Raw genomic sequence first — 22,611 nt, forward strand, 5'->3', positions numbered from 1 at the left:
TGAAGTACTTCAGTGGGCCCACCATTACAGCACTTCATATCACTCCGTCAGCTCGACTCCACTTGGTCGGCGGCACATGTTGAATTTAAATTGAGGCGCAATAAATGTCCTCACATAGCCTAAACTTGTAATTTTAGGCCTGTTAATCTGTTTTCAATGCGTTTTCTTATATACGCAGTGCTACGATCGAGCATTGCTGTTCTCGGCGCGCTGCAGCTGCTGGTCCATTCAACTGCTACATCTCGATCAGGCCACAGGGGGCTGGTCCCTGTCCTGTCTTCGCCTGCCATTTGCGTCATCTATTTGCTGTTTCTGTTTTCTGAGTGGAATTTAGCTCAATTACTTTACTTTCTTATTTTTAATCTGTGGTGGCCCTCACTGAGTTGGACGCTTTCGGCGTATCTATGTCTCGTCTTCCTTCCAGAACGCGCTAGCGCGTTATCTGTATATAATCACACCTATGGATAGTGGAAGTATAACTAGTACTCAGGTGTACCCGCCTTCGGTGCTTCAATGACCTCTGCTTTGACCCTGAACCGACCATCACCCAGTGCCAGGAACCAGCGGGAAAGTCATTGCCCAACTTTTATCTCTTCGTTAAGAGCGACTCTGAAGCTACAAGGTGGCGAGGGGGCCAGACCGTATCTCCTCGATTGACGAGGTTTGGGCTTCAGGCGTAGCCAAGTGCAGTTAATCCTGTTCGGCAAAGTGCAAGACGGGTGACACAAAGTGCAATGGAGAATAGACAGAATGGGAGGGCGGCAATCGAGCCGTTTGATTGGCTTCTTCGCAGGAGGAAAGGAAGGCACTCTGTAGAGACCATTCTTGGCATGCTCCCTAGGACAGATGAAAAGCCTCCATACCACTCTGCTGCGCCTCAATGCAGAAACCGAAGATGCTGCGTTCAGTTAAACGGTAGAACAATGGCCCTTGCATTACTGGCTAGCCTTGTGGCTGCCTTTGCAGTATTGCGCTGCGCTGTTCACCTTGGCCGTGCTAGCACCGTAGGGAAGGGCTTGAGGGCTCTGGCCGAAGGTGGCGAGGGCATCCGGAAAGACGTGTGCGGAGACGCATTGCAGGCGCCACAAGAAGTGCAAGACGAAGAAGAGGAAGTGCCTGCAGAAGACGAGCTGCTCAGCAGAGCGGAGGCAGTACTTTCTTCGTTAGTATCGCTTACGCTCCAGTACGAGGAGTTACTGGTTAGGTCGCCTATCATTCGGCAATTTGGCGGCATCTCCCTTGTCCTAGCCCTTCCCGCTCAAGAGCTGTCCGCCTTGGCCGTCATCGCCGGCGAGGACTTAATGCCTTCTCTAAGGCGGGCAGCCTTTGTGATACACTGTGCAGCACAGCGTCTAACATATGATCCCACCTTGCAAGTTAGAAGCTTAAGGTTACGGCGCCGCCAAAATGCCCTAGCCAGAATCCTTAGACTACTTGCGATGTTGAAACCACAGGTGCCCACCATAAGTGGCAGTGAGCGTTTGCAGAAGTTTTATGGACTCCTGCGCCTGCAGGAGGTGGGGATTCAAAAGGCTACTGTTGCATATGAAGGCCTTTCCGGCTGTTATGCCTTTGAATTGTCATCTCAGTTGTCTCAATGCAGACAAGCTCTATCCGAACTGTTCAAGGTATACCACCGCCGTAAGCGTCAAATATTCTCGGACTGTCACCTCAACTGGTGGTTGCTTGCAAACAACCCAACGAATAAACACCATGCTCTTGCAACGAAGGCCTTTCTGGACAAGGTGGCGAACCGAGGTGTACAACCGTTTTCAGTTAGTCTCGACGAGCTGTTGAGCGTTGGGATCTACGATCAAACAAGAGAAAGACAGTGGCAATACCGCGATTGCAGTTCGCAAACTCTGGAGGAAGACGATTTCCACTTAAGTGAATCAGGGGGTTCCGAGGAAGAAGAGGGGAAAACGTTCGAGCTCCTAGATGACGAGGGACCTCTACAACAGGACCAAGGGCAGCAGCACGAAGAGCGGCAGCATAAGGAACAGCACGAACAGCACCACCTGCACCTGCAGCTGCAGCAACAGCAGAAGCGGCAACAACAAGGGCATCACCAACAGCTGCAGAAGCAGCAGTCACAGCAGAAGCAGCAACAGGAACAGCATTCACAGCAGCCACAGCAGCAGCAATCACAGCAGCAGTGGCGACAGCAGCGGATGCATGGACAGTGGGGGCGGCAGCAACTGCTGCAGAGGCAACTGCTGCAGCAGCAATTGCTGCAGCAGCAGTTCCTGCCGCAGCAATTGCTGCAGCAGCAACTGCTGCAGCAGCAATTGCTGCAGAGGCCACAGGCGTGGCAGCCACAGCCGCAGCAGCAACTGCTGCATCCGCTTGTTCCAGGTGTGGTGAGTGTGCCCAGCCACGTACGGTCAAACATCCTGCGAGATCCTGTTGGTGAGCGTGTGAGTGCTCACGTTCCGGTGCAGCCCCGATCCCACCTACGTGCCCAAACTTCTGGTTCTTTCTTGCCATTTCTCGGCATTTCTGGGTCTCGATCTTCTTTTTCCTTACTACCCCGTTCTTCCCTATCTGATGCGCTAGGATTGAATGTGCCCTCATACGGATCACAAGGGCTTTACGTTCCCCCATTTGAAGCTTCTTCTGACGGACACTCTTTCTCGACAGGGGGTAGCTCACCACAGCTCCTTAGCCCAACATCTGAAACTGCGCAAGAATTGATTGCAGGGGAAGCCAGCGATGTAGGACTAGACCAAATAAACTTGGTGGGTGAATCTTCAGAGACTCCTGTAGTTTCTAGTCCGTTTTCACTGCCAGATATCGGGGAAGAAGCAAGGCGGCCTTTTGCAGCTGCAGGGCGAAGAGCCGATGGTGACATGTAAGGCACGCAGTTATATCGGCTGGACTGAAAATGATTCCACGCCACTTTGGGGTTGTTTCTGAAACAAGCAGTCTACTTTGCACATCGGGCTTGCCAGATGTCTCATGCAGCATTGAACGACGTGGAGTACAGTCATCACAGAAGGATAAATACCACGGCATGCTATTTATTAAACACAAACTCGCAGCTCCTCTTTGACCAGCAACTAGGGCAATTGTAAACCGACGAAGATGATGAGTAGAGTAACCACCCGCATCTGTGTCAATCGGTCGAGCCTGTCTTGTACAACAGGCTGCTTGGTGCTTGCTGCAGTGAGGCGCTTTGCGTTTGGAAGGAACGTTTCATGTTGGCAGTATGCAGCGGCTGTGGGTCCAAGTTACAGTGACACTTCACTCTAATGCGTCCTACTGTGGCCACTTTGGATTATTGGTTTGAAATGCTTCACGCTATCTGGCGCCTTCTAACACTGCTTGCCGACGCATGCTTTCTCCTTCGGGTGTACCGCCCCGGAAAAGCATGCGCCTTTCCTTGCGCTTCCTTCGAAGCTGACCACCATGAACGTGAACTTGCGCGTCAAACAATCGGTCGACTTTTCTGCACCATGTTTAGACCCGCAACTGAGGAGGCCCCGGTGCCCTTGGCCTTCGCCCTTCCCCACGGTGCGTTTCCTGACACTTTGCCGCAGATCATAGGCTGAATGGATAACAAAAGTGCATCAGCCCACGGCTCTGGAGCCATTCAGCCTCCCTAGTGCTTACCAGGGACTTGGACTCTGAACAATCGACCCTACTCCATTGTTGTTCCAGAGTCAAAACGGGTGTGCGTTAAATTGCTTGCCAGCATATTTTAAGTAACGTGGGGTTTGGAAGTAGACCAATAGGCTGGTTGCGCCAGGGGCAGGCAGGATGCAGTGTTTCAATACGCTGGCGCCCAATCTGCCCGGCCGACCGCACAAGACGTTTTCATGATAGTACAGAAAATAAGACGGGCAAGAAAGACGCCTGTCTGGATTACTCTGGCGAATCAAAGAGACTCTTTCTTTGCTGACTAGCTGATAAGTGTAATTATTGGAGCTCTAGTCAGTCGGAGGAGGAAACAACGCAGATAGACCAAGAAATGCTCTTCTGCTCACTACGTACTGTAGTTTCGCAGTCTACAAGCCATGTGCCTTTGGATCCTTTCGCGTGAGGAAGATAAACAAACTAAGGTGGAGAGTAAAAACTTGCTTGTGGCACATGGCGTTGCTTCGTAGTTACAGGCAACCCTTCACTTATAAAACAGTCCCACACGTCAAACCACTTTAGTACTACGGCCCTTCTTAGATGCGCGATTGTGAATGGTGCTTACAGAAGTAGTCCCAGCCCTTAAATTCTTTGCACTCCCGCCGGCAGTCGCTCTCACAGCACTTTTGGTGCAAGAAGATGTAACTTTCAAGCCCAAAAGTCTCCACACTCATAGATGTAAGGTGCTTTCCCACTTCGTGCCCTGATGGTAATAACCCTTTAGGACGGCCAATCAATTGGGCATTTCTGCGCTGGCCTCGTCCACTAGTATTCTCAACAGTTTGACCTTTAAGCAACACTGTGTTCGCCCGGAGCCGAGATGGAGAGTTTCCCTTTGGCCAAGTAAAAACATGTGTGGCGCGCAGGTGGGACGGATTCATAATAACTGGTAGTAGTTAGATCTGAGTCACTCAGAGAATCTGAATGGATTGAGAGAATTGCCTCCAACTGAATGTAGTGGAAGGAAGGAGCTTATTCAGAAGTGGGGTGTTTCAAGCTCTCGCTCCCGCAACTGCCGTTGCGGAAGCTGCCTGAACAAAGATCTTTATTTGCATATCCATAGCGATGACCAGAAAGCGAGAGAAAGCTCTTCCCCCTTCATTTCTAGCCGAATGCCGTGGCGCTGGTGCTTGCTGCAAATCAGTACGAAGCCCTTCAATTCATTAATGCCCCATGCTGAGAAAGGTATGTGAGAGTGCGGACTACGGGACTAAAAATGAAACAGCATTTTTGAAAAGTGAGTAAATGGAATTGCTTCTTCCGAATTCAAAGAAGTTAGTGTTTCATGCGCCGATAGTATACCGCGACCATCGATGCAGGCCCTCTCGAGACCAGCGGTCACCCGCGGAAGGCTTCAGCGAGCTGGCGGGTTTTGGGGCTTCCTTTGTGAATTAATCCTTGGTTTCTTCATTTGTACTAGAATGAGGAGGAATTAAGTAAAAGCTAGTGGCAAGAAGAACTGACTTGAGGTGTCTCGAGTGCTTCTGGTTTCCAGTTTCGTCTGGTTCGCGTCTCAGGTTGGTTGCTGAGCACGTATTTGGCCTAAATGATGTTTCATGAGTGAAGGAGCTGAGTGGAGTGTTGGGGATTGTAGGAAAGTAGAGGCGTCAATGGACGCTGAAGCTTCCTCTTTTTCCTGTCTGTATCATTAGTCAAGTGCCAGTCCTTCAGTCGGTTTTCTTGAGGGATCTGTGTGGTTCGGCTTCCTCGCAGAAAAAAAATATTGTCAACAGCAATGAAGGAAAGGGTGGAAGAAGATGCCCACACACAACCTTGTCCTGATTCGTTTTCGAGAGACGACCGGAGAAGTAGAGCTTCCTCTATGCCTCTCAGCGAACTTGCCACTGGTTTCTGGGAGATTCCGCGATTCCGGATGAGAGAAGAGGCAGTTCCTCATAAGATGAAGAAGTCGATTGGCCATGCATTCCTACGAAGTCATGTTGCATCTCTCATATCTGTTGTTGGCGTCGTGGTGGTTTATGCTGTGTGGCGTTGCGCCTTGCATCTGGGGGAAGGGAAGTGGAGACCTGCAGCAACAGGTCGGTTGCTTGCAGCTGGAGGAGAGGAGGAAGAAGGTTCTTTCGCGTGCAGGTATGCTGGTGAGGGTGAGGATGAGGGGGGCCACACCGGCGAAGCTGAGTATCCAGACGAAGCGACGGAGCTGCTGGCGCGTGGCTCTTCGGTCATCTCGACCTTTGTGTGTGTGGCGGAGTCGGCTCAGAGTCTTCTACTGCGCCTCCCGGTGGCAGACCGGCATAAAGCAGCATGCCTTCTTTTCAGCGGCGTAATTGTTGAGTTCAGTGCTCTGTTGTCATTGGTGGGTGAGGGCGTGAGGACCAGCTTCAATCCTGCGACCGCCGCCGTTAACCAGGTGATCTTGAATATTGCTGGGAGCATTCCATTGGGGAGCATTCGAGGTGCAGAGTCGAAGTATTACCGCTTGCGCCTGATCATTAAGAAACTCAAGAGAACAAGACACCAACTGCCCGTCTTGCCTGAAGAGGAGCGTATGCAGAAGCTCCGCGAGCTGCTTTTTCTGCAGGAGTTGAGTCATACTCAGATAAAAGCTGCCTTCGACACCATGGAATCGGTGGTGACTCCTCTTGGCAACGTAGACAGAGGAGACCTTGCACACGCTATGGCCCAGCTCAGCCACACTGTCTATGCTCGCAAGAACCAGGTGATGCGAGACGGAAGACTGCGTGAATGGCTTACAGTAAACGAAAGCCCTTGGAAGCATTCTCCCCTTCTTCCAAGAAACTACCTGGATTTCATTTTGCTGCAGGATCAACCCAACTTCAACAACCTTGTCGCTGAACTCACAGACCCTACGCTTCCTTTCGCCAGGCCCAGAAGGGCTCCCCTCGGCATGCGCACCACTGAAGAAGAGATTCAGATGCAGCGAGCTCCTGAATTTGGATTAGCTGAGGAGGGCGTGAAGGAGCAGTCAGCCTTTCAGAGAAGGGGATACGAAGCCATCCCCTGGGCCTGTCGGAGTCCTCAGAGATCACAGCTGCAGGCACCCCATGCCGAGATGCGGGCCCCTCATCGCCATTCACCAGGAATGGAAAACAATGTATACAGAGAAGGAAGCGGACAAGGATGTGATCACAATCGAACTGAATTTCTCACAGGGGGAGGCGCTATTGGCGGGGGCATCTCTGAGGCCTCAGCACCGTTGCTGAGCTCCCAGTGGGACTTCATCCGCTCATCAGATGAAGGGTATAATTTGTTCAGTTTCCCTCCTACTTGGCAAGAAAACAAACAAAGTGATGAAGTGACAGTAGACAGCCTGGGGTGGAGTTCTCAAGAGGCAAGTGGGGTGGCTGCCGATGCGGCTGAGCAGAATGTGTTGATGGACGTGGGCATGCCTACACCAGGTCACACAAATGATATTGCAAGTGCTGTTCGGCTGCTGCTGACGAGCAGAAGCAGCCTTCTCTCTTCCCAGACGCTAAGCTCGCCTCAGCAGGAAGCAACAGTGCATGTGGAGATAGGGGATGGAGCATCCAGGGCACCAGGTTCACATCGAGGGACGCGTCGCGTATACCACGGTGTGGCCGAGGGTGAGCCCCGTGGTGTACAGACACCGGAAAGCGATGCGTCGGCTGCAGGTGGAGACAGCGGGAAGGGGAGCGCTGCCTAGAGGAACAAGGGCTTCCCCTCTGAGTTTGCGGAGCAGACTGCCATTAATGGCGCAGTGGTTGCGTGGAGGTATATATGGCTCGCCGCAGAAGTAATTGCGATGGCTGCTTCGGTTGCATGAAAGCCAGAAGCGTCGCAGCAGATGCCATTTATATGCTGAGTTAGTATGTCCTGCTGCAGCACGCAGGCACTCTGTTGATTTTAGGGTGGCGGTGAAGGGAGTGGTTTTTTTTATAGGTGGGATTCAGAATTTGTAGACGGGACTGGATAAAGGGGATAATACTTTTTTGTGCAGACTTCATTGTCGTGAAGGTTCACCAAGTGTTTTAAACCCTATTTATGCTTGCAAGACAAAGCAGAGAGTTCCATCAAAATGATTGTATTTCAGGGAAACCTTCTGTTTTGGATAGACACTTTGAGGGGTGCCAGGGTGTATGCACTACGGTCTAGGTTCTCGCTCTCCGAACAATACAGAGGGGCCTCTTCATTTGTTGTGTAATCACTTTTTCAAAAACATGTATATGTATATTCAGCTGATGGCTCACAGCTAAGACGCCGGCAGCCTCCCAGAAGGGGGATCCTCCAAGGAAGCTGCTGCGGAGCAGACAGTTTGTCTCTCTGCTCTTTTGCATTTGACTCTCACGTGTATATTTGTGTACAGTATAGATTCAAGAAACTGTGGCCGCGGGAACACGCATATAATATATATATCTCATGTAAATATGTATGTGTACGTAAATATCAATTACCTGCACTATACGATTGCATGCAGATGGAGCTTGCTCCTTGTGTGGGTGTTTGCAACGGTGGGGTTGTTGTACGTACATCTTATTTACACTTTGACGGGGAATAAGAGGCGAATAGGTAAATCCAAGCATAGGCCTCAGGGGCGCGAGTGAGGCGGTACTTGTATATTACATTAGGGCTTGGGGTGGGTATGTTTTTTATTACTATTTATGATTGGGAATTTTAGTTGTTGTGTTGTATACCGCATTTTCTTCCTGCATAAGAATTTGCAAACAGCGAGAAAAACAAAACCTACTAGTGGAACAGCTCCTTCATCTTTCTCACAATATGTACGCATAAAAATACGCTATATATACGAAGTGCATATATCCCGGAAGTACATATATATATATATATATATATATATATATATATAAACTCTTTGTCTTTCCTTGAATGAGAGGGGAAGGGGCCTAAGTAGCGTTTAGAACAGTTAGAAGGACATCTTCACCGGGCGAGGAGATTATACTAAGTTTATTACTGTGGACAATAAATAAATACAATAAATGAGAGGAGTATACCAAGTTTATTACTGCGGATAATAAATGAATAAAATAAATAAGGGGATTATAATAAGACAAACACACATACACATATATATAGACATACACACTGCTACAGTTGTAACATGTCTACATGCAGAAACACAGGGATGATGCTACTAGTGCAGTACTCAAATATATATATATATATATATATATATATGTATATTATATATATATATTTAATATGTATATTTCTTAGTATTTAAATACACACATGCATTTATCTACATATGTTTGCATATACGTAGATCTTGCTTCAGGTATATATATATATATACATTAGTATATACATATATGTATGCTGCAGGTAGATACAATATATATATATATGTATATAATGTATATATATATATATATATTCGCAAGTATGCATGCATGTATACATATTATATATATCGTTTTGGGGGCCAATGTGGCGGAGTGTACAGACAGCTATCGAATTACCGCACTCTGTTTATTTTCAGAAGCACTCATCTACAAACTTAATAGAAAATAAATGTTTAAATATGCAACACCAAGCAACCCTGCGTTTTTCTTCCCCCTTCCACCTCTTGATCTTTAAAGACTCGAGACAAATATTATTAATATTATTCATAATTAAAAGCAAAACAATTAAAAAAATCGGGGTAAGGTAATAGAAAAGGTGGGAAGGCTTCCCTCAACGTGGAGGCCCTAAGAAACTCCAGGGGGCCCCCCGGGGGCCCCCCAGGACCTCGATGGGGGCCCCTTGCTGGTTGATGCGGTGATATATGAAGTTCTTTGCTGAAATAAAACTCAATTTCTTTATCTCAGAATAATAAATTGAGGTTTTTGCCGTTGTTCTTCTTTAATAACACCAGCAATCTCCCTCAGGAGCCTCTCCTCTCTTATAGGGGCCCTGGGGCCCTTCCTTGTTAATACAGAAACCCTTCCTTTAATGATTTTAATCACCAACACCCAGACCCTTTTGATGCATCTTTTCTTTCTAAATCCCTCAGCATATGAAGCAGATTATGTTTAAGAAAGCAGCAAGAAAGAAACAGGGTAAATTGAAGGCTCCCCGTTGCTGTATCCTATGAAGCCCTAAACCCTAACATCTTTATCATCGTCTCTGCTTTAATTATATAGACAGTGGGAGACTCTATGGACCCCTTAGAGTGGGGGGGGGCCTCCGGGGCCCCCAGGGAAGTGGGGGCCCCTAGGGAAGGGGCATCCCCCAATGGGGGGGCCCCTAAAAGGGGGCCACTTAAGGGAGAAGAGGGTCGTGGGGGTTCAGAGGGCTTCGATATTGAAAAGCATTTTGTCTTTACTACTTCTCTACTTCACCTTCAATTTGAAGGGCCAGTCATTCCGGGGAGCGACCCGCCCTGTAGCCACTGCAAGAGTAAAAGATTAAAATGCATCTGCTACTCTGTGCAGCTCGTCGGCAAGTAAGAAACTCACAAACTGCAGCTGCAGCAGCACCTGCAGCAGCAGATATCCAGCAGCTACTGCAGCAAATGCAGCAACACACGCAGGAAGCAGCTGCAGCACCAAATGCAGCAAAAGCAGTAGCAGCAGCAGCGAGCGACTGTGCTGTCTACATGCACGCACGCCCATAGAATCCTCCCTGCGTGTATGTGCGCTCTGCTGCTGCTGCTGCTGTTGCTGCTGCTGCTGCTGCTGACAGGACCCCTGGGTACGCCTCACCTGAACTGGAGGCAGCAGTGCAGCGGCTAGAGAAGAGCCGCAGTCGTTTGTCTTTTATTGCAATTGAAGAGTGGAAGGGCCACACAACAAAGACAGACATTTTAAAAAGTGTTATTCCAACAATTCGAAAAAAGGTCAGATACATACACTCGAGGTGTACAGACACCACATTCATTATGGCTGCTGCTACACCGCTTCTTCTTCTTCCTCCTGCTTTCATTGCCTGAAGCATACAATACACCGCTTGCTGCACCATAGCTTCCCGCCTTTGCTGCAGCAGCAGCAGCTGCTGCAGGCTGTTGCTGCAGCTGCTGCAACACCAATTTTTGTTAGAGTTTGTTTTGCTGCAGGTGATAGACAGAGAAGGGCACGGCCCCGAGCTGCTGATAAACTCGTGGACAAAGTTGTATGAGATCCTTGCACAGACACCAGTCATCAGACCCAGGCTGCAGCACTTGCAGCAGCAGCAGCAGCAGCAGCAGCAGCAGCAGAAGCAACCCAAAGTCTTCAAAAGCATTCATCTCTGCGAATGCCCGGGGGGATTTGTCGCCGCTACTAACCACTTCGTCAAGACGGAAGCCAGTAAGGACCTGCTGCTGCTGTTGTTGTTGTTATTGCGTGCTGCTGCTGCTAGTGCTGCTGCAGCTTCTCGCGTTGCTGTTGCTGCTTCTGCTGCTTGTGTTTCGTTGCTGCTGGTGCTACTGCTGCGTGTGTTGGTTTTGCTGCTGGTGGTGCTGCGTGTTTTGCTGCTTGTGTTGCTGCTGCTGCTGTGTGTGTGCAGCAAGGTGCTGCAGCTTTCAGGGTCCTGCATCTAGTTGTTCGTTTCGTGTTGCTTGCTGCGCTACTCGTGACCTTTATCTCTATCTGGCTGCTGTTTCTTTTGGGGCTGCATGCATGCACGCATGCATGCATGCATGCATGTAGGGCCATGTATTCACCCTCATACATGCATGCGTGTGTGCATGCATTTAGGGTCTGTGTTTTTCTCTTGGCGAGCTGCATCTCTGAATCCGTACTTTGAGGGTTGCAATCCCTTAAAAGCGTTAGACGATGATGAGGTGTACAGACACACCGAACGCCGCTGGATTACCAGCCCCGACGGTAGCGGCAATCTATGCAGCAAAGAAAGCATTGAATATCTTTGGAAACAAATCACTAGACCCATACAACAAGGAATACCCCCTTTCGGACTGGTACGTAGGGTTTAGGGTTTAGGGTTTAGGGTTTAGGGTTGCGTTTCCAGGGGTTTAGGGGTTTACCCTCGGGTTTAGGGCGTTTCTTTCTATGGGCTGTGTGGGGCTGGGAGAGCCCGAAGCCCTTCTTCAGGCTTCAAGCTTGAAGCTCTAGGGTCTAGGGTTTTAGATGTTTAGGGTTTTAGGGGTTAGGGGTTAGGGTTTTAGTGGTTGGGGTTTAGGGTTGTAGGGTTGAAGGGTTTTGGGCTCTAGGGTTTTTCGGTTGAGTTTTTGGGGCTTAGGGTTTTAGGGTCAAGGGTTTTTGCGGTTTAGGGTTTATTGTTAAGGGTTTAGGGTTTAGGGTTTAGGGTTTGCGTGTTTGTTGCAGGCGGACTTGGTGACGTCTGACGGTTCGTTTGATGTGCAGCACGACCCCGCTAGACAAGAGGAGTTGGTGTCTCCTCTGGTGTATGCGGGTTTGGTTGCTGCTTTGGGGCTGCTGCAGCTTCAGGGCTCTGCAGTTATAAAGGCATATTCTCTTCACTCTCACCACTCTGTCTCTGTGCTTGCAATCCTCAGCATGTGCTTCTCACGGGTAATAATCCAACGCTGCTGCTGCTGCTGCTGCTGCACTTGCTGCTGCTGCTGCACTTGCTGCTGCTGCTACGTTACTGCTGCTGTCGCTGCCATTGCTTTTTCTGCTGTTGCTGGCTTTGCTTCCGTTGCTGCTGCTGCTAACTGGGGTGTATCTGCTGCTGTGGGGTTGCTGCAGGTGGCAGTTGTGAAGCCTTTGATGAGCCGCTCAGGCAACAGCGAGCTGTACCTGTTGGGTGTGGGGTTTCGTGGGATCCGATCCCCGCTGCTGCGGGCGCTGTCTAATGCCGTAGACAGCTTCGCCCCTGATAAAGCCATCATCCCTAGAGAATGGATTTCCGATGTGGGGGGTGCTGCCAACTGTCTCCTTTCTGAAGTGTCTCCTTTCTTGGCTGTCTCCTCTACAGAGTGTCTCCTTTCTTAGCTGTCTCTTTTTTTAGCTGCCTCCCCTTTACAGTGCCTCCTTTCTTAAGTGTCTCCTTTATAAAGTGTCTCCTTTCTAAAATATCTCCTTGATAAAGTGTCTCCTTCCTTAACTGTCTTCTTTTTTAACTGTCTCCTTTGTAAGATGTCTCCTTTCTTAGCTGTCTCCTTTTAGCTGTCTCCGTTCATTCGTGTCTGTCTGCTTAGGTGTCTTCTTTCTTGTCTCCTTGCTTTATTATCTCTTTCTTTATTGTCTTCTTTTTTATTGTCTGTCTCTGTCTCTTTCTGGTGTCTCTGCCTCTGTCCCTTTATAATGTCTGTCTCTTTCTGCTGTCTCAGTCTCTGTCTCTGTCTCCTCCCTCTCGCATGCTTCTTATTTTGTCTCTTTCTTCCTTCTCCGCCTCAGTGCCTGTGGCCATTCCCCAGGGATACCGAAGAGGATTTAGCGTTAGGGTTTAGGGTTTAGGGTTTAGGGTTTAGGGTTTAGGATGTAAGGGGCGTTGCTGCAGGAATTCTTGAGCGAGTGCCGACAGTGCGCGGAGTACTTCACGCTGCTGCAGGCGGAGCACCTTGAGGCTTCTTTAGCGTAAGGAGATTATATGTGTACCCTACGAATAAATAAATAAGTAAATATATATATGCATATATATATAGACGAATAGAAACGCAGCAGCCCCACAGATAGTTAGTGAATTGCTCTTACCAGCCCCATTGGCTTCAGCTTCACAGGCCGGTGATGCTGCATGCGCATGCATGCATGCATGCATGCATGCATGCATGCATGCATGCATGCGGGGTGTGGGGTGTAGGGTAGGGCTGCATGCTTGCACATGGGGGATTTGGGACTGCATGCATGCAGACGGTTCAAGACAATGAGTTCGCACGACTTGTGGCAGCTGTCTTTGTTAAAAGAACAAACAGCAGAAAACTTCATCGTATCCAACGGCCTCAGGTGCTACTACCACCTAACCCCAAACCCTAAACCCTAAACCCTAATCCCTAGACCCTAAACCCTCGTCTACTTCCAAGCCCGCAAGGCTCCGAGCCCAACCCTCATCGGAAGCCAAGCAACACGATACGATCACTCTTTTGGGGGCTTTTACGGTTTAGGGTTAAGGGTTTAGGGCTTAGGGTTTAGGGTTTAGGGTTTAGGGTTTGCGGTGCTTGACAGGCCTATTCGATTTGAGGACCGCCTCGTACCCGATAAGGAATTCGTTAGGGATTGGGAGACCTTTGGCTTCACCAACTCCACTCGAGGAGGCAGCAGGTACGTCCTGCTGCTGCTGCTGTTGCTGTTCCCGCTGCTGCTGATTCTGTTGCTGCTGCTTAGCGTCCTATTGCTGCTAACTGCTGCTGCTACTCCTGCTGTGGCAAGTGCAAACAACTTCGGCGCTGCTGCATCTGCTGCTGTACAGGGAGAGGGTGCAGGGGTTGCTAGAGGACAGGGTTCGGTTTCATGAGGTGTACACTCAGCTGCAGCAGCAGCGCGAGAAGGCGTGGCTGCAGCACGGCGGCTGCAGCAGAGCATTGTGTCTCCTAACCCCACAAGCGGGAATAGAGGCCCTGCTGCGGTGTACGTACGCCCCATTTGAAGAGGTGAAGACAATCGGTGAGCTTCAGGGGGCGCCTCAGCGTACGCGCTGCTGTTGCTGCTGCTGTTGCTGCTGCTGTTGTTGCTGCTGCTGCCGCTGCTCTTGTTGCTGCTGCTTCCTGTGCGTTTGATACTGATGCTGTTGCAGTTGCTGCTGGTGTGGCGCTGCTGTCACTGCAGGGTTTAGCAGCAGAAAAAGGAAAAGAGGTAAGGCGAACTCCGGTTAAGGGTTTAGGGTTTAGGGTTTAGGGTTTAGGGGTGGGGAGTATAGGCCTGTGGGTTTGCGGGAGAGCTGAGGGCTTTGGTTGTGGAGTTCGTTTCATTAGGGCTGCCTTAGCTCGCCTGGGAGTGGCGCCCAGCTGGCTTCTAGGGTTTAGGGTTTAGGGTTTAGGGTTTCCGAGTGTGGAGCAGGCAAGAACGGCCGCGATGGAGAGGCGCCTGCAAAGACTTTCATTGGGGACTTTTTTTCGTTGTCTGGTGAGGAATTAGGGTTTAGGGTTTAGGGTTTAGGGTTTAGGCTTCAGCTCAACGCCCAGGCTGTGGGGCTTCGTGGGTTAGTCGAAACTCAGGGTTTAGGGTTTAGGGTTTAGGGTTTTGTTCATCTGCGCAGACGAAGGAGAAGACGGGGAGACAGCAGTACGTGGCGTCCATTATTGTCTCTTTCCTAGAGCGTTATGTTTGTTTGCTGCAAAACAGCAGCAGCAGCCGCAGCAGCAGCAGAGTCTGGTTCTGCTTATGTTGTGCGTGTTTGTTGAAGCAGCAGCAGCAGCTGCTGCTTCTTTAGGTGCTGCTGCAGCTGCAGCAGCAGCAGCAGCAGCACCTGAGTCGTCTCTCGTCTGCTGTCTGCTTTTTATATTTTTGTTTTTCGTTGTCTCTATTCTCACCAACCTGCATGCATGCAATCTCTGTCTCTCTTTTCTTCTTTTTTATGTTGTTTAAAGGCAAAAGAAGGAGTTGCTATGTGGCTCTGTCTTTATGAGGAGGACCCTGAGAAGCAGCAGCAGCAGCAGCAGCAGCAGCGAGGTGCGCCGGACGTTGCTGCTTTCCTGAACGCCTTCGCGGCTGGTGCGCTGCAGGGCTGGAACGAACAGCAGCAGCAGCAGCAGCAGCAGCAGCAGCAGCGAGTTGCCTTAGTGCCTTCTGCTGCTGCTGTTGCATGGAGAGAAGAGCTGCTGCAGGGCTTGAGAAGAGGAGAATATAACGCAAGACCTTCTTGCTGGCTAACTCCTCTTCGTCCTTTAGGTGTCTATTGCAAACCCTAAACCCTAAACCCTAAACCCTAATCCTCTCCTCCTCTGTAAATACCTGCTGCTGCTGCTGCTGTTGCTGCAGCTACGGGGGAGACGCTGAAGCTACCGGAACGGCCTCTCCCTCTGCTGCTGCTGCTGCTTCTGCTGCTTCTTCTTCTTCTGCTACTGCTGCTGCTGCTGCGGGTTTGAGCGTCTTTGCTGGTGTATAGGTGGCTGTAGGCGTTGCAGTGTATTGTGAGCAATCAATTTTTTGTCTTTTCTCTGTTTATTTTTTTGTTTCTTTTTTGTTTCTTTTCCGACTTTTTTGTTTATTTGTTTGTTTATTTGTTTGTTCATTTGTTTGTTTATTTGTTTGTTTATCTGTTTGCTTCTGTTGTTTTCTTTTTATTTTTAAAAGTATGTTTGCGTATGTTTTTGTTTAGTTCCTTATAAACTGCAAATCAGTCGATTTGCTGACGACCGCCGGTTGGCTGCAGTCATCGAACTCCGCCGCCGCCTCCCCTTCCTCCTCCCCTGTAAACTGCTGCTGCTGCTACTGCTGCTGCTGCTACTTCTGCTGCTGCTGCTGCTGCTACTTCTGCTGCTGCTGTTTCTGCGGATCCTGCTGCTGCTGCTGCTGCTTCTACTTCTGCTGCTGCTGCTTCTGCGGATCCTGCTGCTGCTGCTGCTTCTACTTCTGCTGCTGCTGCTTCTGCGGATCCTGCTGCTGCTGCTTCTGCGGATCCTGCTGCTGCTGCGGATCGTGCTACTGCTGCTCTTCCTCCTCCTCCCACTACTGGCGCTGCTCAGGGTGGTCCCTACTCTATTGTTGTTGTTGCTGCTGATGCTTCTGCGTGTGATTCTGCTGCTGCATCTGCTGTGTCTTGAGTTTGTGTGGGGTTGCTTTTGCCTTTATTGCTGTTTCGTTTGTTGGGTATGTCTCTTGCTGCTGCACTCTGCTGCTGCTGTTTTGCTGCCTCGTCCTGCTTCATTCTGCTGCTCCTGCTGTGTTGCTGCTGTGCTGATGCCTGCTGCTGCAGTCTCCACAGCAGATTATTTGCTGCTAGAATCTCTTCCTGCTGCTTTAGGGAGGAGGCTTAACCCTGGGCAGCTGCCGCCAAGCAGCAGCATCGATTTTCTGTTCGCGCTGCTGCAGCTGCAGAACCCATCTGCTGCTGCTGCTGCTCCTTCTAGGGCCTCCGCAAGAGCCCCTGGAGCCGCTGCATCCGGCAGCAGCAGCCTCGAACCAGCAGCAGCAGCAGCAGCTGCTGCTGCTGCGGAGACACCCGAACGCTGTAGGAGACAGTACCCCGTCTGCGTAGAGGTCAGCTGCTGCTGCAGCAGCCCCACGGCCCTCCCAATGCAACTCATGCTGAGGCGCTTCGGCTGCAGCTGCTTTGTAGTGCTGAACCCCCCCCTGCAGCAGCAGCAGCAGCAGCGAGTTACGCGAGAAGCACTAGAAGCAGCCACTGAAAAAGCAGGGCCCATCTTAGGTTGTGAAGAGATCGACATTTTAAAAGCATTTGCAAATGGGGAGACACCTGAATTTATCAAACGGGTGCGTACTTGGGGTGTATGCTGAGGGTTTGGATTTGGGGTGTATGCTGAGGGTTTGGATTTGGGGTGTATGCTGAGGGTTTGGTGTTGGGGTGTATGTTGAGGGTTTGTGGTTCAACGACGTCGCTTCGCCGTGCAGCTAACTGAGTGCGGAGGCTTTACTGCTTGTGGTTTCGGGTTTAGGGTTTCGGGTTTAGGGTTTAGAGTTCTGCATAGCTGCAACCCGCGCGAGCTTGGGTGAAGCTTAGAGGGTTTAGGATTAGGGTTTCCGGTTTACGGTTTAGCGCTTTGGAATTCGGGTTTAGGGTTTAGGGTTTAGGGTTTAGGGTTTGGGGTGTATGTGCAGCAAGTGCAGCAGCGGGTGGCATCTCATCTGCCTGAAGGGGGGGCCCGTTTGGTGTCTCTCGATATAACAGGGCTGCAGCAGTGGAGGCGAAGAGCAGCAGAAGAGACAAGGAGACAGCAGCAAGGAGACAGCAGCAGCACCAGCAGCAAAACAGCCGATAGCAGCAGCAGCAGCACAACAGAAGAGAGAGAAAGAGAGACAGATATAGAGAGACAGCTGCAGCAGCAAGCACAAGCAGCAATCCATGAAGAGATAGCGCAGGCAGAGATAGAGGCAATTTTAATGCTGCTCGCTCAAATCATTCAGGTGGGGTCTCCTTCATCTTTCTTCTGTCTCCTTTATCTTTCTTCTGTCTCCTTTATCTTTCTTCTGTCTCCTTTATCTTTCTCCTGTCTCCTTCATCTTTCTTCTGTCTCCTTCATCTTTCTTCTGTCTCCTTCATCTTTCTTCTGTCTCCTTCATCTTTCTTCTGTCTCCTTTATCTTTCTTCTGTTTACATATATATACATATATATTTATATTTATATATGTATACTAGATTTATATATATATATATATTCACATAATAACTGTCTCTCGTTTATCTTTCGTCTGTCTCCTTTTGCTGCTTTGTCGCTTTTATTATGTAGAGTACATGCATATATACATATAAATAGATATATAAATGTATATACATATATGTGTATATAATACGCGTTATATATAATATAGATAATATATATTACATATATATAATACATTTATATTAAATATTTTATATATATTATATATATATTATATATTATATATATGTGTGTGTGTTCATTCCTTAGTGCGTTTGCTGTTTATTGCTTTTGTTATTTTGTTATTTGTTTGTTTGATGATTAAATGTTTTTGTTTGTTTATATTTATTTATTGTATTTATGTCTGCATGCTTATTATTATTTATTATGACTGTTTGTTTGCTTTTGCATGCATCTGTTCTTTAGTTTGCGTTTAGTTTTATTTATATCTTAACCTAATTTCATTAATATGCATATGTTTATCTTTATGTTTATATTTATTTATTTATTTATTTATTTATTTGTGTGTGTGTTTATTGGTGGGGTTGTTCAGGGTTTGCTGCTGCTGCAGCCTGGGGGTGATTTGCTGCTGCGTATGCACAGCTGCTACACTCGCTCTACTGTCTCTTTGCTGCTGCTGCTGTCTGCATGTTTTAACTCTGTTTGTTTATACAAACCTCCGTCAATACCTACCTGGTGTCTGGACATCTTCTTCTTAGGAAGAGACAGAAGAAAAGAAGAGACAGCTGCGGTGCTGCAGCTGTTATTTGCTGCATGGGGGCTTCTTGCTGCGCGCCACAAGGCAGAAGCAGCAGCAGCAGCTGCTGCTGCTGCTTCCAGCAGCGGGGAGACAGCAGCAGCAGCAGCAGCAGCAGCAGCAGGAAGCCCCACCACTGTTAACTGGGGAGGCCTCACTGCGCATTGGGCCCTGCAGCAATTTATTAAGGCCAAATTATTTACTGACCGCGCTATCTACGGGTTTGTCTGAATATACACTCGGGTGTACATACATATATAGACATATATATACATATATATATATATATGTATATATATAGTATATGTTAAATGCTATCTAATGTTTGATGCTGGGGTGTACGTACATCCCAACATGCAATTACTGCAAACATTAGCATATACACAAAGACAAACACACACGGAAAGGCATATTAAACAAAAGACACAGATACTATCAATCAACCAATGCATGCATGCATGCATGCATGCATTTATGCATAGGTTTATGCATGCATACATGCATGCGTTGAAGGGGCTTTGGGTCTTGTTGCAGGGTGTCTGTACACTGTGTGGTGTTTGTTTGTTAGTGGCGTATTGTTAAGGCCTTTTCTTCTTATTAGTTTGATGCTGTATGCATGCATGCATTTGTGCATGCATGCAGATGTGCGTACACCTGGGGTTTGTTAGATGCATGCAGCACGGTTTGCTCACTTTTCTTTTTCTTTAAATTTGTATGCAGGTGGATATCTTCGTTTAATAACCGTTTGCTAGAGCAGCAGCAAAAGGAGCTGATGCATGCAATGGAAGCCCTAGCAGCAGCAGCAGCAGCAGCAGCAGCATCTCAGGGTGCTGAGGCTGCTGGCAGCACCCGGGGTAAGGGGCCCCCACAAGAGGAAGAGAAGGGGAACAGCCAGCAGCAGCAGCATAGGCAGCGTCCTGCTGCTGCTTCTGCTGCTGCTGCTGCTCTGCTGCTGCTGCTGCTGCTGCGCTGCGGTGTCTGTCTCCATCCGATCGGAAGAAGCGCGTTGCTCTCTTCCTCAATGCCCACGGGGTCCTGGGTAAGGGCTTTATATACCTATATATATTTATATATATATAATATAGTTATTATATGTATAATATATCATTAACATACATTATATATATAATTATGTGTATATATATAATACATAATTGTTTATATATATCATATAATTATTATTTTGCTTTTACAGCTTCTCGCTGCATGCAGTGCAGCACCCATCAGATATATCTTTCGAATAGCTGCCTCTCACTGCATGCATGCGTGTATGCATGCGGTCAGGTTTCTTTATGCAGGGTGTGGGGTGTATATGCATGCAAGTTGAGGTGTATATGTGCATGCAAATTGAGGTGTATATGCATGCAAGTTGGGGTGTATATGCAGGTTGTGCTGTGGGGTGTATATATTGTGTGTGTTGTGTCTGCAGATCTGGCAATTGCACAGAAGGACTCTGCATATCATTTATTTGTTTTATCGACTAATAAAAACAAGGAAGAAGAAGCAGCAAATGTAGGGGAGTGGGGCTCTCTTGCCTTTGATTCGGTTTATACTCTTTCAATCCTTGCAGGCGCTTTGCCTTCTCTTAGTGTACATGCAGCTGATGATATATGGAGGGACAATGTATGATCGTGCAGCAGCAGCAGCAGCAGCAGTTGCTGCTGCTGCTGATGATGATGTTGATGCTGCTGATGCTGCTGCAGCTGCCCCTGCTGCGGGAATTCGCCGTAGCAGCAACTTATGCTCACAGCAGCAGCAGCAACAGGTGTTTCTGCTGCTGCTGCTGCAGCAGCAGCAGCAGAACAGCTTTGCATATGTTTGTGCCTCAGCAGCAGCAGCACCCGTAGCCGCTGCTGCTGCTGCTGCTGTTGCTGCTGCTAGCAGCAAGAAAGACCCGTTGTCTGATGTGCGTCAGCGTTAAAGTAATAAAAACGAAGTAAATAAATAGATAAATAAAAAGTAAATAAACAGCGAGACAAAAAAATAAACCTAAGTAAAAAAATAAGATAAAGATAACACAGCATCGAATACAGAAGGCCTATGAGAGTACCCCTACACCCCCTACAAATAACAACCCTAAACACTAAACCCTAAACCCTAAACCTCACTAGAAGGGTTTTGATAAATCGAAACCCCAACGCCATCCCTGCGACAGCCTTGGGGTCAAGACCGAAGAAGAGTAAAACAAGATAAATATAAAAGAAATATAAAACAAATATAAAACGCAGGGAGCTGTCTGTACAGTGAAAGAATGATAGAAAAAACTGTTGGGAAATAAAAGGAACTCAGCTGCTGCTGCGGCTGCTGCCGCTGCTGCTGCGGCTGCTGCCGCTGCTGCTGCTGTTGCTGCAGCTGCTGCAGCAGCTGCAGCTGCTGCTGCTACAGCAGCAACCACTATCTGTACAAAACATCTCTGAATGAAATTGTTACTGGTACCGCTTCTGCTGCTGCCATTTCTGCTGCTGCTGCTGCTGCTGCTGCTGTGCATCAAACAGCAGCACGAACCCTACCCGCCCCCACCACTGCATCATCATCATAATCATCATAATCATCATCATCATCATCATCATCATCAGCAGCAGCAGCAGAAGCTCAATCCCTGCTTTACATATGCATGCATATATATACATACATACATACATATATATATATATATATATATGTATGTATATATACCTATACATACATACATATATACATCAATATACATATATATATATATTACTCTAAAACCCCTTGTGCATTTCTTTTTCTCCCTTTGAGTTCGCCTTTTAAAATAGCTTCGATATATTGTTGTAACATTTGCGGTGAAGTGCGCGGCCCAAAGTACTTGACAACTTTTGCGTCTCTATCTAAAAGAAACTTCCCGAAGTTCCAGCCTATAGGTTGTAGACTTCCTTTGTTATATAACTGCAAATCAACACATAATAACGTATTAATTTAGATTAACTTAAATTAACTTTATTTTATTTTATTTTATTTTGTTTTGTTTTGTTTTATTGTCGTTGGAATACACGCTGGTGAAGAAATCGGATAAAAACATAAATTATAAATCCTTATAATAAACCTCAATAATAAATTATAATAAACAACATAATAATAACAATAAATTATAATTATAATTATAATTATGATGAAATAATAATAAATCCTAATAAACAACATAAAAACAATATTTAATAATAATAATAATAAACCCTGACTAAAAGCCCTACTAAACAGCATAATAACAATACTTAAGAATAACAGTAACAACAATAATAACAATAACAACAATAACAATAATAATAATAACAATAATAATAACAATAATAACAATAATAATAGTAGATAATAATAATACTAATAATACTAACAATAAATAATAATGATAATAATAATAATAAATTAATAATAATAAAATAATAATAATAATAATAAATAATAATAATAAATTAATAATAAAATAATAAGACTGACCTCCTCTGAATGATATTTGCAGTATTGAAAGATAGGATGAGAGTTTTTGCCGTTAACTTCGGTAATCGCAAACAAATCGAAGTTAAAATTATATTTTTTATACATTAAACACATCGTCGCGGCGTCCTTCTCTTCTTGCTGCTTAAATTGTAAGGTAGGAAAAGCCAATATCTGAGCATTAACGCAAAATAAATAAATATATAAATATATAAATATATAAATTAAATAAATAAATAAATAAATAAGTATATATATATATATATGTTCATATGTATATATGTATATATGTATGGATGTGTATATGAATATGTATATGTATTAGGTATATATATATATATTTTATATATATGTATATATATACCTAATACTATATAATGCATATATATATATGTACATATATACGCATAAACAGGGTGCATATATCATCAAACAAATATAATGCATGCACGCAAAAAGAAGTAAAGAAGAAGAAGCTGCTGATTATTACTTTTGATATCTTCACCATAAGAGAGATATAAAAAACTACAAGTACACCTTCACTTCTATCTGTATCCGTGCGTTTAAGCATGTTAATTAATTAATTAATTAATTAATTTGTTAATTAATTAATTAATTAATTAATTTGTTTATTTAATTGTTTGTTTGTTTTCTTCTCCCTCTC

At 46.8% G+C, this 22,611-nt stretch overlaps 3 protein-coding genes across 3 annotated transcripts; all 3 read left to right on the forward strand.

The window, feature by feature from the left end:
* Nucleotides 1-923: 923 nt before the first annotated feature.
* Nucleotides 924-2,855, forward strand: EAH_00019390 (hypothetical protein, conserved; the record flags this gene model as incomplete). The annotated part of the gene is made up of 1 exon (XM_013397314.1): nt 924-2,855. The coding sequence occupies one exon, from the start codon at nt 924-926 to the stop codon at nt 2,853-2,855; it is 1,932 nt and encodes a 643-aa protein (XP_013252768.1).
* Nucleotides 2,856-5,509: 2,654 nt separating this feature from the next.
* On the forward strand, nt 5,510-7,282 carry EAH_00019400 (hypothetical protein, conserved; the record flags this gene model as incomplete). The annotated part of the gene is made up of 1 exon (XM_013397315.1): nt 5,510-7,282. The coding sequence occupies one exon, from the start codon at nt 5,510-5,512 to the stop codon at nt 7,280-7,282; it is 1,773 nt and encodes a 590-aa protein (XP_013252769.1).
* Nucleotides 7,283-9,734: 2,452 nt separating this feature from the next.
* Nucleotides 9,735-20,120, forward strand: EAH_00019410 (ftsJ-like methyltransferase domain-containing protein, putative; the record flags this gene model as incomplete). Its single annotated transcript, XM_013397316.1, has 19 exons — nt 9,735-10,021; nt 10,261-10,414; nt 10,631-10,862; nt 11,277-11,473; nt 11,841-12,047; nt 12,225-12,396; nt 12,965-13,055; nt 13,641-13,736; nt 13,885-14,078; nt 14,472-14,537; nt 14,671-14,696; nt 15,002-15,193; nt 15,520-15,544; nt 15,733-15,825; nt 16,330-16,847; nt 17,193-17,498; nt 18,537-18,712; nt 19,212-19,345; nt 19,921-20,120. The coding sequence occupies 19 exons, from the start codon at nt 9,735-9,737 to the stop codon at nt 20,118-20,120; spliced, it is 3,366 nt and encodes a 1,121-aa protein (XP_013252770.1).
* Nucleotides 20,121-22,611: the final 2,491 nt, after the last annotated feature.

Source organism: Eimeria acervulina, genomic scaffold, assembly GCF_000499425.1.
Source record: "Eimeria acervulina Houghton genomic scaffold, Eah_scaff130, whole genome shotgun sequence".
In the NCBI taxonomy this organism is placed as follows: domain Eukaryota; phylum Apicomplexa; class Conoidasida; order Eucoccidiorida; family Eimeriidae; genus Eimeria; species Eimeria acervulina.